Raw genomic sequence first — 16102 nt, forward strand, 5'->3', positions numbered from 1 at the left:
ATCTGTACCCCATTTTTAATAGGGTTATTTGGTTGTCTGGAGTATAATTTCTTGAGTTCTTTGTATATATTGGATACTAGGCCTTTATAGGATGTAGGATTGGTAATGATCTTTTCCCAATCTGTTGGTTGCCATATTGTCTTATTGACAATGTCCTTTGCCTTACAGAAGGCTTGCAATTTTATGAGGTCCCATTTGTCAGTTCTTCATCTTAGAGCATAAGCCATTGGTGTTCTGTTCAGGAACTTTTCCCCTGTGTCTAGGTATTCGAGGGTCTCCCCCAACTTCTCTTCTATTAGTTTCAGTGTATATGGTTTTAAGTGAAGGTCTTTTATCCACTTGGATTTGAGCTTTGTACAAGGAGATAAGAATGGATTGATTTGCATCCTTCTACATGCTGATCTCCAGTTGAACCAGCACCATTTGCTGAAAATGCTGTACTTTTTCCACTGGATGATTTTAGCTCCTTTGTCAAAGATCAAGTGACCATAGGTGTGTGGGTTCATTTCTGGATCTTCAATTCTATTGAGTATTTTTGCATCAATATTCATGAGAGAGACTGGTCTGTAGTTCTCTTTCTTTGTTGGGTCTTTGTGATGTTTAGGTATGAGCGGTATGAGCGTAATTGTAGCTTCATAGAACGAATTGGGTATTGTTCCTTCTGTTTCTATTCTGTGGAATAGTTTGAAGAGAATTGGTATTAGGTCTTCCTGGAAGGTCTGATAGAATTCTGCACAAAAACCATCTGGTCCCAAACTTTTTTTGGTGGGGAGACTTTTAATGACTGCTTCTATTTCTTTAGAAGTTATGGGACTGTTTAGATGGTTTATCTGCTCCTGATTTACCTTTGGTTCCTGGTATCTGTCTAGAAAATTGTCCATTTCATCCAGATTTTCCAATTTTGTTGAGTATAGGCCTTTGTAGTAGGATCTGATGATTTTTTAATTTCCTCAGTTTCTGTTGTTATGTCTCCCTTTTCAGTTCTGATTTTTATTAATGTGAATACTGTCTCTGTGCCCTTTGGTTAGTCTGGCTAAAGGTTTATATAGCTATCTTGTTGATTATCTCAAATAACCAGCTCCTGGTTTTGTTTATATTTTGTATAGTTCTTCCTGTTTCTACTTGGTTGATTTCAGCCCTGAGTTTGATTATTTTTCTGCCATCTACTCCTCTTGGGTATATTTGCTTCTTTTTGTTCTAACACTTTCAGGTGTACTGTCAAGTTGTTAGTGTATGCTCTTTGCAGTTTCTTTTTGTAGGCACTTAGAGCTATGAGTTTTCCTCTTAGTACTGCTTTCATGGAGTCCCACAAGTTTTGGTATCATGTGTCCTCATTTTCATTAAATTCTAAAAAGTCTTTAATTTCTTTCTTTATTTCTTCCTTGACCAAGTCATCCTTCAGTAGATCGTTGTACAGTTTCCACATGTATGTGGGCTTTCCATTGTTTCTGTCATTATTAAAGACCAGCCTTAGTCCGTGGTGGTCTGATAGGGTGCAAGGGATTATTTCAATCTTTTTGTATCTGTTGAAGCCTGTTTTGTGACCAATTATATGGTCTATTTTGAAGAAGATACCATGAGGTGCTGAGAAAAAGGTATATTATTTTGTTTTAGGGATGACATGTTCTATAGATATCAGTTAAATCCAATTGGTTCATAACTTCTGTTAGTTTCATTGTGTCTTTGTTTAGTTTTTGTTTCTATGATCTATCCATTGCTGAGAGTGGGTTGCTGAAATCCCCCACTATTATTGTGTGAGGTGCAATTGTATGCTTTGAGCTTTAGTAAGTTTCTTTTATGTATGTGGGTGCCCTTGCATTTGGGGCATAGATGTTCAGAATTGAGAGTTCATCTTGGTACATTTTTTCTTTGATGAGTATGAAGTGTCCTTCCTTATCTTTTTTGATTACTTTTGGTTGAAAATCGATTTTATTTGATATTAGGATGGCTACTCCAGCTTGTTTCTTGGGACCATTTTCTTGGAAGATTATTTTCCATCCATATAGAAATTTTAATGCCTCTATACAAAATACAGCATTTACCTCTATTTTTATAATTAAGGAACATGACTTGGTGTTAGTGACGACTAGAGACCTTTGCTATAGTATGATACAGTGCACAAAATATGATTTACATAGGCAAATTTTTTTCTAACCTATCATTACATTTGTATCTAAAGACACAGCACTTTTAATTTTAGTATAACTATAGCAAATATAAGTGGAAAGGTAGGGTGTGGCAAGGCCATAAGTAGTTATCTGTGGAAATGAAGGTTATTGTAGTATCATTTTAGTAAATTGATCATTGGAACATATGACCCTGTACTTATTACTTGTCACATTGCACCATGTAGCCATATATTACTAACATGCTGTTTTTCTCCTTCCTAGAGTATGTTTGTTTCACTTCCGATATATGGGGAAAAGAAACATAGCAAGGTAATTCCTGTGGTACTACACAGCATTCCATTTCTTCATTCTTTTCCAACAAAGAGCAATCCCATCGGTAGCATATAAAACCTAAGATATTGACTTTAGGTTAATGTGAAGGCGGCTGTGATTTATTCATCGTATCCCAATTCCAAGTTAAAACTAATGTGAACAAATACTATGTTCTCAAAGAGGTAATGACTAGAGTAATAGAGAAGGCTTCTACCTTCTGAGATCTCCCTAAACTTTGAGCAGATATTTGTGTTTCCTGGAGGACTTAAGTAAGGGCTAAATATAAGGGTGGCAGAAAATTAAAAGGTGGCTGTAAAATGTGTCACTTTTGCTTGCAATCTGTTAACATCACAAGTACTGAGTTATATATTATCTATTTATTCTTTTGCCTCTTAAATCTTTATGAATAAATGTTTGAGGAGCTCCAGGGCATAGTTCTGTAATAGAGCATTTGTTTAGCATGGAGAAGGCCCTGAATTCAATTCCCAAAACCACACACACACACACACACACACACACACACACACACACACACACATACAAGGAAAGAAGACGGAAAATATATTTGTTCTTGGAATATGGCTCAGCAGCTGAGTACTTTCATAGCATATGTTAAGCCCTGGGTTCAATCCCCAACACTGGAAAAAACAATCAGGAATGTCTCATGTCTCAAGGCAAATGGCCAAAGGCAAGGAAATTCTTGCTTAGTTCATTTATGAGTGTTATCTGTGTATATGAATTAGAACTACTAATTAAAGGAATTCAAATATAGTCTTTTAAAAAATTGTGTGCATGCTGTGGCAAATGTGTTAAGGTCAGAGGACAACTTGTGGACTGAGTTCTCTCCTTCTATCATGTGTGTCCCAGGGATCCAGGTCAGGTTGTTAAGCATGGTGGCAGGGACCTTTAACCAATGAGCCATGTCTCCAGCAGCAAATAGTTTATTTTTCAAACTTAAAATCCATAGAAGTTTCTTTCTTCTCTTTGTTTTGTTTGGGTTTGGGTTTTGGCCCCAGGATCTCATGGAGCCCCAGTTTGCACTGAACTTGCTCTGTCTCCAAGGAGGACCTTGAACTTCTGATCCTCTTGCCTCGGCTTCTCAAAGGCTGGGATTATAGAATGTGTAAGCACACCCTGCCAAGCTTAGTTCCACAGACTGAAGCCTTTGCATGTGATTTATTGCTGCATTTCTGGAACAGCCTGGTAATAAATCTCAAGTGATATACGTTCCAGTGTCTACCTTCGTTCCCTGTGACTGTGAGCTGCTCTGATCTTTAGCACCATAGACCTTAGTATTGCAGCTTTTGTTACTCTGACCTCATGGTTAGAAGAGGACAAACTTCTCCTTCCTAAGTTTACACATGACCCAGCTGTAAGTGATCCAGAAAGAAACTGGATTGATATTCATTCTTGAATATCTGATGGCAGCCCCTTGCCATTTCAGCATCTGTCTTCTTGCTCCTCCTTCCTCACTTCCTGCAAAAACCCTGAATATTATTAGAGTGTTGTCTACTTAGCCCCAGTTTTTTTGAGGATAGAAGGCTGTTTCTAAATGCCTTAGCCTAATAGTATACACTCTTTTAAAGACACATTAAAACGTTACAATGGTACAATTTAGGGGCTGGAGAGATGGGTCACCATTTCTTATATACCTCATTTAATCCAAGCAATAGTTGATAGAATCTTTGAGCAGCGTATTATATTTATCTGGAAACACATCAACTAAAATCACATTTTAGTTTAAAAGAATCAAACAATGATGTATATTATTGGAGCACTTCAGTTTTTGTTGTTATTGTATTTTGTTTGTTTGTTTTGTTTTGTTTTATTGGTGGGGATTTGAGACAGGGTCTCACTATGTAGCCCTGACTGTCCTGGAACTCACAATGTAGAATAGACTGGCCTCGAACTCACAGAGATCCACCTGCCTCTGCCTCCCAAGTGACAGGATTAAAAGAATATACCATCACTACCTGGCTTTCTTTCAGTTAATTATTTAAATTTTTATTTTAGAGTGCATGATGCCTGGCTGTCCAAACACTTTGGAATAGATAGAAAATCACAAACTATGCCAGCTCTTCGAAACAGATCAGGGGTGATGCAGGCTCGGCTTCAGCATCTCAGCAGCTTAGAAAGCTCATTCACACTTAATCACAGTAAGTAATCTTGGGTCGGAGGCATATCAAATAGTCTGGCAATGCTATTTAATCTTTAATTTTTAATTTAATGTGTATGTATGTGTGATGTGTATACAGATATGAGCATTGTATGAGTGCAAGTGTATGTGTTTGGTATGTCTGTCAAATTTTATTTTTAATTGTTTAAGATTTATTTTATTTAATGTTTATTAATGTTTAGCCTGAATCTATGTATGTGTGCCATGTTTGCCTGGTACCTGTGAAGGCCAGAAGAGGGCACTTGATCCCCCAAAACTGGAGTTACAGATGAGTGTGAATCACAGTGTGGGTGCTGAACTTGAACCCAGGTCCTCTGGAGGGGCAAGTGCTCATAACTAGTGAGCCATCTCTTTAGCTCCATTAAATTTTAATAGAAAGTATTAATGTCCTAATAAAATAGCATATAAAATATTCAATTAGAGTTACTATTGTTCATTTAATGACTAATGACATATATGTCCTGTACTGACTACAGAAATGAATCAACTCTAGCTGGGCTTAGTAGTTCAGGCCTGTAATTCCAGCTACAAAGGAGGGTGAGGCAGAAAGTTCACAAGTTCAAGGCCATCCTGAGCAAATTTCATCTTGTCTAATACAATAAAAAGCTAAAAAAAAAAAAAATACTGGGGACCTAGCTCACTGCTAGAGTGTATGCTTGGTGAGCATGCATGAGAACTTATTTTCAATCCCCAGTAGCACCAAATAATAATAATGAGCTCTAAATCCTAGTTGCTGAAGATATATTTAAATAGGATAAAGCATTGAGAAGGCACCTAGGATAAGAGAAATCTTGCCTAACTGGGTCATTAGGGGATTAGATAAAGGGAAAGTACCCTCTGACAGCAAATATTAATTAAAAAAAAAAAAACCTCAGAGGAAGAATACTTTCATTTTCATGCAGTAATCCAAAGGTCACAGGAGAAGAGGCCAAGAAAACTGGCTTTGTGAAACTTAATTATAATAATAATAACTGTCCTACATAGATAGACCTTGAGCTAAAAGACTCAGGATGCAATTTTTTTATTGTTCATTAATCCTTTTTTTACAGTCTAGTCCTTATCCCCTCATGGTCTGCCCTCCAGTTGTTTCTCCTCCCATACCTCCTCTCCCCCTCCCATCTCCACGAGGATGGCCCCAGACCTCCCAACTCCCTGGGGCCTCCAGTCTCTTTAGGGTTAGGTGTGTATTCTCTGACTGAACCCAGACCAGGCAGTTCTCTGCTGTATATGTGTTGGGGCCTCATATCAGCTGGTGTATGCTGCCTGGTTGGTGACTCAGTGAGGACACAAATTTTTAAAGTTTCTACTTGTAAAAGTGCAACAAACCTGCTTCCATTGGCCCATAAATAGCCTGGAATTTAGAAATAAGTCTGTCACTGGCAGAATTGAAGACACCTGACTGTAGGATGTTGAATTTGTGTGGCTTTGTCATTTTTTCATCCATGTTAGTAGCAGAGCTGAAGATGCCTCCCACATGATTTCCTAATTCCATCACCATAGCTCATTACTGAGATCACATCGCCAAAGAAGGGTACAGCTAAATACATGTTGCAGGAAAAAAATAAAAGTGACTGGAAGTGATTGAGGCAGATCATGGCTCTCAGTAAGGCATCAGTGCAGTGACGCTCGTTAGGTCTGGTGGTGTGAGATTCTTCTAAGAAGAAAAGATTGTCTTACTGTGGCTTTGGGAGGAAGTTATTTGGTGGTGTTAACATAAATCTGTGTTGGGCATGGTTTAATATGCTTCTCTTACCTTAGGTTCTGCAACGACGGAAGCAGACATTTTCCACCAGGCACTTCTGGAAGGCAATACTGCTACTGAAGTGTCTCTGACAGTACTAGACACCATCTCCTTTTTCACTCAGTGCTTCAAGGTAAAGACGAGTTTCAAATCAACCCGTGTCAATTGCAAGAAAATAAAAAAAAACTATAATAGCTAGCTAGTTTGAGGCACAACAGTTCAGTTTGAAATGACCTGGCAGGGGTGGTGAGAAAACACGGGTGACAAGCCAAGTTTGACTAGCTATGGTATAACCTTGGGAAATCACTGAAACTCAGTCATCCATAAAGTGAAGTGTTCCTACTAAAATGGCCTTAATCCCCCTATGCCTCTTAAATTCTATTGTTTTATATTTGTCTTGAGATTCGGTTTTCTGCCAGGTGTAGTGACACGTGACTGTAATATCAGGACTTGGGCAACAGAGGCAGGAGGAGTGCCAGATTTGAAGGTAGCCTAATCTGTATGATAAGTTCCAGGTCAGTGAAGGCTCTGGAGACAAAGATAGGAGTGGGGGGAGAAAAAAGTGGGGGAAGGAAAGAAGGGAGGGGTGTTTTCTTTCATGTTTTTATTAAAATAACTAGTAACTTTTACTTGAATCATGAGAGAATCAGTTAGCCAAAATACCCATTATAACAAGATATCCAGGTTTTTCTCAGATGTTTTTTCTCTCAACCCAAATCATCATTTTTTTTTATTTGTAAAAGAAAGTCAGTTAGCTTGCATGCTTGGTTGAAGGGTAAAAGAAAACAGTAGATTCGAGAATGCTTTGAAAGTAAAAACTACGTGAGCATAATGTAAGGTAGAACAATATTAGAACCCAAAAGGGGAAACATACCTCCTGCTTCTCTTCAATTACATATGATTTGGGACTGTTTTTGGTTTTGTCCATTTGTTTGCTTATTTGTTTGTTTTGCTTTTTCCTCTTTCTTATGTAATATAATTCATTGCCTTAGGCTTCCAGATAGACTAAGAAAACATGTCCTATGCGTCTCAAAAACATTATATAAAGGAGAATCGAATAACATACTAATAAGTTATAGTAGGTGATCTTACAAAATATTAGGTTTGTTTTAATTAAAATAACACACACATCTATTTTTCATCCTGTCAGTAGATAGGACATCTGAGTCTCATGACTGGACTTCCATTCCTCCCTGCTTTTCTAATACTTTTTATTTAATAGATAATTTGTGTATTTCTTGGTAAAAGTCAAGTACTCTCGTAAGCACTTTGCAAATATTAACTTATTATTTTTGGTGCTGGGGATTGAACCATATCCTTATGCATACAAAGCACATATTGTGTCACAGTGTTACCTCCCCCTTTTCTTTTGAAGGCTGGGGTAATAAAGGGAGGTAATGCCAGAAGAGGACATGTGATCTTTATGATGTTACAAAACCCCTCTGAAGTTGGATTTTGATAGTTCAGTTCTGGTGCCAAATTAGTAAAAGTAACTGAATTGTACTCTTAAAGCTGATGGCATTTTGGTAACACAAATTATATCCCCGTAAGCTAAATACAAATAACAAATTAACTTTTAATCCTCATAATAGCCTTATGTATATAAGCTTATCATTCTCCTAAAAATAAGGAGCCCCAGGCTCTCAGCGAAGTTCACATTGTGCAGCTTGTTGGTGACAGGATCAAAAGTCATAGCTATGCCAATCATAATGGAAGTCCATGGTTCTAAGTACTGGTCACCAGTGGGCCTATAAACCGTTTTGTCTAGCTTTGCGTGGTGGGCAGAATTGATATAACCTGCTTAGTTTCTTGAGAGTCCAAAAGGCAGAACTGGAGAAGTTAACCAGTGTTTTGATTTTATATAATTCAGTGTGTGTGTGTGTGTGTGTACATATGTATGCTGTGTATGAATATGTGCATTCATGTGTATGAATGCAGGCCTAGGTGTGGATGTCAAGGATCTTGTTGGGTATCAATACTTGCCTTGTTTGACATGGGGTCTCTGTTGTTTTTCCACTGTGTACTCCAGGCTAGCTGGCACGTGAGCATCCAGAAATTCTGTCTCTGCCTCCTGTCTCTCACTAGGACTCCAGATGCTTCTGCTTCTGTGTATGGCTTTTACATGGTTTGTGGGAATTTGAACTAAGTTCCACATACTTTTTTCATGCCAATCACTTTTACCCACAGAGCCATCTCTCTAGCCCCGATGTTTTTGATTTTTATTTTTTCCAGGTGTTTTTTTGCAGTGTTGGGAATTGAACTTGGGACCTCCCAGTGAGGCCTTCACATAGCAGACGAACATTTTCCCACTGAGCTATACACTGTAGCCCCTTGGTAATTTATTTGAAAACAAATTTCATGAACCAACTGATATCTCTGTACAACTGTACTGTTTACAGATTTTTTTTTAGTGCCCATTTACAAAAGGCATTTAAACAGTCAGTTACAGTATCTGTTTTCATGGGATCATGAGGTATTATGAAGGGTTCAATTTGTCACCAGTGCATAAATACGTCTTATACAAAATAGAGTTCTAAAACTAAATAAGATAATAGACTTCTTAAAAGGTTTGGTATTTCTCCTAATTATTACTCTCCCAGAGAAATACAAAGGCCAGTTGCCTTGTATTTGTTTTTAAATTTCTAAATGTGTAAGTTAAAAAAAATTCCCCCCAGTGGTTGTGACTGGATATATGCATAATTCCAGCAAAAGGATTGTGACTTTGAGCCAGACTGGCCTTTATATGTAGCAAGTTCTAGATCCCACTGAGCTGCAGAGAGAGAACTTCAAAAAGAAAGAAAAAAAAGAAAAGGAAGAAGACAGAAAGGGAGGAGGGTTGGAAGGTGAAATATTTTTCCCATACTCATTTTAAAATTTGATGTTCTGTATTGAAAGAGTAATTTTTTTAGCTATTTTAAATGCTAGAGTTTCAATAGTCTAGATATAGTTTGTATGAAATTTTGTGATATCCCATTCAAGTTGAAGATCACATGAATATTCTCAAATAAAATACTGAAAATATTATAAAAACTTCCACAGTCCTAACAGCATTTTCATAAGCAGATATTGATGATGCAGTAAAATCAGGTTTTTTTTTTTTTGTATGTGGGGGAGAGGGGACAACTAAAGGCTTCTAAAACTGTTTTTTTTTTTTTTCATATTTTATAGAGCCAACTTTTAAATAATGATGGTCACAATCCACTAATGAAAAAAGTATTTGATATTCACCTTGCTTTTCTTAAAAATGGACAATCTGAAGTGTCACTGAAGCATGTCTTTGCCTCATTGAGATCTTTCATCAGTAAGGTAAGAACAACTTGAAAGTGCGAGGAGCTCAAGGGAAGGAGGAGGACTGGGGATCATTGTGCTGACATCTACAAACAGCCAATAACTACCTCCTCAGCCTTTGTAAGTATGAGCACAGCATAGCAAAAGCAAACTCAGTGTAGAGAACCAGGCAAAGAATCCTATAAAATGAGAACAGGCTTTCCCTTTTACCATCATATCTTCACATTTTCAGTAGGCCCTTTTCAGGGGTCTCCCTCTCTGTCTTAGTTAGTGTTTCTATTGCTGCTGTAAAACACCATGATCCAAAAGCATGTTGGGGAGGAAGGATTTATTCATCTTACACTTTCACATTGCTGTTCATTATTGAAGGAAGTCAAATAGGGCAGGATCCTGGAGATAGGAGCTGATGCAGAGGCGTGGTGGGGTGCTGCTTACTGGATTGCTCCTCATGGCTTGCTCAGCCTGCTTTATAGTAGAACCCAGGACCACCAATCCAGGGATGGCTCCACTCACAATGCCTTGGGCTCTACCTCATCAATCACTGTAATGCCTTACAGCTGGACTAATTTTATTTTATTCACATCCCAACTGCAGTTTTTCCCTCCCTCCTCTCCTCTAAGTTCCTCCCCCAATCCCCTCTCTACCCCACTCCCTGTATGCTTCTCCTGTATCTCTTCAAAAAAGGGCAGGCCTCCCATGAATATCAACCAGCCATGGCATATCAAGTTGTAGTAAGATGAGGCACCTCCTCTCCTATTAACACTAGAGGGGAACCTCAGTAAGAGGAAAGGGTTTCACAGGCAGGCAACAGAGTCAGAGACAGCTCCTATCCCCACTGATAGGAGTCCCACCAGAAAATCAAGCTATACAACTGTTACATATGTGCAGAGGGCCTGGGTCAGTCTCAGGCAGATTCCCTGGTTGACAGTTCAATCTCAGTGAGCCCCTATGGACTCAGGTTAGTTAATTCTGTGGGTTTTCTTGGGTGCCCTTGACCCCTTTGTACAGCCAGATCTTATGAAAGCATTTTCTCAACTAAGGTTCCCTCTTTCAGATAATTCTAGTTTGTATGTCAGGGTGGCATAAGACTAGCCTGTACACTCTTCCTCTGAAGCCTCTTTTTTCTCTCAAGATTCAACCTAGGACACCACATTCTTAGCCCCAATGTCATTTAAAAATCACCAACTTCACCAATTTTTCTTTATCTTGCTTATCATATGATGAGACCATCACACCACTACTAGTACTAATGAAGCACCAGTCTTGCCTTGTTTAAAGAAAAAATGTGTGTAAGCACGTTGAAAGCAGAAACTAACTTTTAGAACCCTACGGTCTTATATAATGTTTTGTAAATGAACCATAAACAGCCAGTACATGATCAAAGAAACAAGCCCCACCTTTCGTTGTATATAAAACAGAAATTGGGTAAATGTGAAGCTTTAAACGTTTTCTATGAATGGAAATACATTTAGAAAAAAATTTATTTAACAGTTACTAGGAAGGTAGTTATTGCATGTCATCCTGAGGGCTTACTGTGCAATATATGAAAACATACACATAACGATACATATATGCTATACCTTATCAAAGTTTCCCTTCAGTAGTAAGTGGAGGAGTTAGTGTGGACTTAGGAGATACAACTGAAAGTATAAATGGCAAGTAGAACAGTGTGTCGTCACCTTAAAAGCTAGACTTCATCTTTTAGGAAATAGGCAGGCATGGAAGAAATGTTTTGAGCAGGGAAGTAACACAATGTGTATTAAAAGTGAATTAGTATGACTAAGAGAAAGCAAACCTTTCTAAAATTACACATTGGCTGAGAAGCAGAGGCTGAGGCAGGCAGATATTTGTGAATTCACGACCAGCCTAGTCTATGTAGCAAGTTCCAGGCCAGCCAGAGCTTTAGCCTGGTAAACCACAAAGGGGTAAATAGAAGGAGACGAGGGGAGGGGAGGGGAGAGGATGGGAGGGGAGGGTAGAGGAGAGGAGGGGAGGGGAGGGGAGGAGGGGGAGGGGAGGGAAGGAGAGGGAGGGGAGGGAAGGAGAGGAGAGGAGGGGAGGGGAGGGGAGGAGAAGAGGAGATGCAAAGAAAAGATAAGATTGTATGTATTTAGTACAAAACATAGTAAAAATGATGTAAATAAAGCATGTAAAAAATAGATAAGGGCCTGGAAAAAGGGGTGTATGGATATGAAGATAGAATACATGTTAACAAGAAATTTTGGACTTTATCACCAGTTCACCAATAAAACATCAGCATCAAAGGGATACTGGAACTCACCAGAGTGACTGAACTTCCCCCTGGGAAGGATTTAGAGGGAAAACAAAGATCAGGATCAGAACATTGGAGAAGATAACACAGAAAGGGTTGAAAGAGAAAACTGTAAAGGAGACAAGAGGAAACAGTGACAGAGGTAGCAAAAAAAAAAAAAAAAAAAAAAGACAAAAATAGATGGTGTCTCAAAAGCCCAGGGGAACAGAATATGGGTATCCTCATGAGGTAGAGTATCAAGTGAGATGAAAGGGACACATTAAAATTAACATTGAGCAAGTTGCTCATGACTTCACCATTGTTCATGTCTCAAGTAATGTAAGAAGACTTACTGTAAGGATTAACTGCATATAGCTATGCCTGCCCTTATATGTTTTTATACTAGAGTATCTGGTCCAGCAAGAGTCGATCTAATCCTGTGAAACTTAATGAGATTTCCCAATTTGCCAATCAGAAAGCATTTATTACACACCTGTTGCTTGCCCAACACTGCACCTGCTACAAAGGTAAAACAATGCAGTAGATAGATTCCTGAACTGTGACTTAAAATTCAAGGTTTCCAAGAAGTCATTTTGAGTAGCTGATGCTCAAGCTTAGAAATCATTAAAAAAAAAAAAAAATGGCGATTGTGCACTCAGAAACAGCTTGCTTGTCTCACCTTTCAAGGATAGGAGACTCTAATAAATCCACACTAGATATGTAGTTTATCTTCTACAAAGCAGCAGGCGGAATACATTCTCAAAGCACCCGGCCACTTGGTTGTTTTTGAGAATTCAGTGACCACTTGAGCACTCTTTTTCTCTATAACAGAATATGTCTTAACTGATAGTTTTGGTGGAGTAGAAAATGGACAGGTCTATATGAACACTTCACATAGACTCCATTTTGTTTAATAAAAAAGGATCGATTTCGCTACTACTGATTCTCTCAGCAGGTGAATCATTAGAACAGAAGCCATCATTCATCATTTCAGTCATTCATTTATTCAGCGTGTCATCGAATCTGTTCCTAGTATGTTTTGGACTATCTCAAATTGACAGCATTTATGCCAAGTACCTCCACATTATTGCAGTACTCTCTATACTTACCTGACTTGTTCTATCATTGACATATGCTTGTCTCTATGGTAACAAGTTCAGCTTATCTTGAGAAAAGAGCTCTAACCTCATATTGATTTGTTATCCTCTAGAGCTCTGAGCATAGTTTTAGGTGGGGCTACAGTCATCATGTGATTATTTGATAGATTTTATTAGATTTTCAGATATTCATTTCTATTTTCCTTGTTTAGTTTCCCTCAGCCTTTTTCAAAGGAAGAGTAAACATGTGTGCTGCATTTTGCTATGAGGTTTTAAAGTGCTGTACCTCAAAGATTAGCTCAACCAGGAATGAGGCATCTGCACTTTTGTATCTCTTGATGAGAAACAACTTTGAGTATACCAAGAGGAAAACCTTTCTGAGGACACACTTGCAGGTGAGTACCAATCAAAACTCTTCTTTATTGTCTTCTCTTCAATCACTGACCTCCATCAAAATCCACATCTATAACTAGAAAGATAGCTAGCTCAGTTGCTAAAGTGCACGTTCTGCAAGCATGAGTACCTGAATTTGAACCAAAAAGCTGTGTATGGGGCTGGAGGGATGGTTCAGTGGTTATGAGCACTGCCTGTTCTTCTAGAGGACCTAGGTTTGATTCATACCACCTACATGGTGGCTCATCACCACCTGTAACTCCAACCCAGTGGATCTGATGTCCTATTTTGGCCTCCTTGGGTACCAGAGATGTACATGATGCACAGGGGCATAGACATAGATGCAGGTGAAACAACTATATACATAGAGATAAATCATTTTTGTTTTAAAGCCAGGTATGGTGTTATGCACTTGTAACCCCAGAACTGAGGAAATTGGGACAGACCAACCTGGGGCTCACTGGCCAGCCAGCCTAACCTTATTTGGCAAGTTTTAAGCCAATGAGAGATCTTGCCCCCCACCCCATTAAGATAGATAGCATCTGAAGAATGGCTAACTTCCACACACAGGCATACATGTGCACCTGCAAATGTTTGTGTGCACTCACCTCTCACTCTGCTCCCCACAAACAGCAACATTTATAGCTGCTTTGAAAGGTTAGGTAAGAGGATATCATCTGCAAGTCTTTGTCTGTAGAGTGCGATCAGTGCCAGCCAGGGCAACATGAGAGACACTATCTCAAAACAAAAAGTGAAAAGAGGCCTGAGGTTACAACTCAGTGATAGAATGCTTGCCTAGCATGCACAAGGTTCTGGGTTCTATTCTCAGCACTACAAAAGACATCAATATCTGGATTTTCCTTTCTGTGCTATAGATCAGACCATGTTGTGGCTGTCTGCCACTTGAAATGGGACTGGTCCAAACTGAGATGTATCAAAAGTATAAAGACTAAGTACATTAAAAAAACAGAGCATCTAAGTCATCTTATATTACTTATATATTGAAATAATTTGTCAAATTTGGACAGTAATTAAAATATATCAAAATAAATTTTTCAGTAAGATGACTCAGTGGGTAAAAGTGCTTGCTGCCAAGCCTGACAACCTGAATTTGAGCACCAACAACCAAATTCCTGAAAGTTGGCCTCTGAAATTCACATGCACATATAGCAAGAGTGTGTGCATGCACATGCACACACACACACAACACACACACACACATACACACAAAGTAAATATGAAAAATAAAGTAAGTTTCATTTCCATCTCTTTTTTTATTATAGCTACTTATGTATGTGACTCGAATTCTCTTTCTCTTGGACAAGGCTACTCTAGAGTGTAACTCTTAAGAATGTGTGCTCTAGTTCAGATTCCATGACTGTCTGACGTGGAGCAGGTGACTGCCTTAGCCTCTCTGTACCTCAGCTTCTACAAATATAAAATAGGAGAAACTGTACTTCAGAATTTTTGTGAGGCTTAAGTAAAATGATTAAATAATAAGATTGTTAGATAATAAATGGCAGGTGATACAGGTTGTTTTGCATGCATCAGCAAAACCTTTATTTAACAATGAAAGATTGCCAAGCATGATGGCACATGTCTAAAATCCAAACATGTGGAAGATTAGGGTAAAAAGATTTCACGTTTGAGCCAGCCTGGTCTACAGGACAAGAAAAACCTATCTCAAAAAAAACAAAATTTAAAAAGAATTGGCCTAGGAATGCTAGCCTGCACCTGTATGCTCTCATATACTTGAGATGCCAAGGCAAGAGAATCACTTGAGCCTACAAGTTAGGATCAGTCTGGATAACACAGCAAGACCCTGTCTCAAAAAAACAAACAAAAAAACTAACAAACAATAGAATTAATCTCAAGATTTTGTGGAAATTACAGAATTTATAGAGATAACTATTTGCTTGTGCCGGACTCATAGATTAATTACATATGTGCTGTGTGACCCTAGGCAAGTTACTTAATCTGGCTGAACCAGTTTGCTCATCTGTAAAATGAGGGCAAGTATTTGCCACCTTGCATGGTTATGAGGGTGAAAATGAAAAGCATATAGCAGCTGACACCATTCCAGCACAGAAAACACACTGGGTGAAAATTATTATTCTCCATCTGCATATCATTGTGATTAATTGATGAAACGACTCAGAATCTAAACACCGTTGAGACTTCTTGGCTCAGTAGTCTACCATGTAATATAGGCATTATTTAGTTGTATATCTTCACTGCCTTGGTCTGTCCCATTAGAGCTCTATACTAGGGAATGAGTTATTGATAAGGTAACAACCATTAGCCTACAGTCCAAGTTATTGAAAAGACTGAAGCAGGAAGACAGAAGCAAGTTAGATGTTAACCTGGACACAGTATACCCCTCCCCACCTCCCAAAGCAGGATATTTTTTAAAAGCCATTTGAAAAAAGTAACCTTTATTTCTTCCCACAGATCATCATTGCTGTGAGTCAGCTGATAGCGGACGTAGCACTGAGTGGAGGATCAAGATTTCAGGAGTCTTTATTCATTATCAATAACTTTGCAAATAGCGACAGACCTATGAAGGTATGGAATAAACTCAAACCACTTTGGCTGGGATTGTGAGTCGGTGGCACTCACCATGAACAGTGCCCTGGGTTTGATCCCCAACACCAAACTAACAAATACAAACCACTTTTACTAAAACAGGGAGTTTATACCTTTAAACTGAGGTGG

General features: G+C 38.6%; 1 protein-coding gene across 3 annotated transcripts in view; it reads left to right on the forward strand.

Moving 5' to 3' along the window:
- The window catches only part of Dock11 (dedicator of cytokinesis 11), a 179296-nt gene that overhangs the window by 133446 nt on the left and 29748 nt on the right, over window positions 1-16102 (forward strand). For all 3 annotated transcript variants that reach the window (XM_076918872.1, XM_076918873.1, XM_034485270.2), the window contains 6 exons: window positions 2391-2438; window positions 4455-4597; window positions 6376-6491; window positions 9527-9664; window positions 13207-13389; window positions 15839-15952. In XM_076918872.1, the coding sequence (XP_076774987.1) occupies window positions 2391-2438; window positions 4455-4597; window positions 6376-6491; window positions 9527-9664; window positions 13207-13389; window positions 15839-15952 (742 nt within the window). The remainder of the gene's footprint in view (window positions 1-2390; window positions 2439-4454; window positions 4598-6375; window positions 6492-9526; window positions 9665-13206; window positions 13390-15838; window positions 15953-16102) is intronic.

The sequence above is a fragment of the Arvicanthis niloticus genome, chromosome X (assembly GCF_011762505.2).
Source record: "Arvicanthis niloticus isolate mArvNil1 chromosome X, mArvNil1.pat.X, whole genome shotgun sequence".
NCBI lineage: Eukaryota > Metazoa > Chordata > Mammalia > Rodentia > Muridae > Arvicanthis > Arvicanthis niloticus.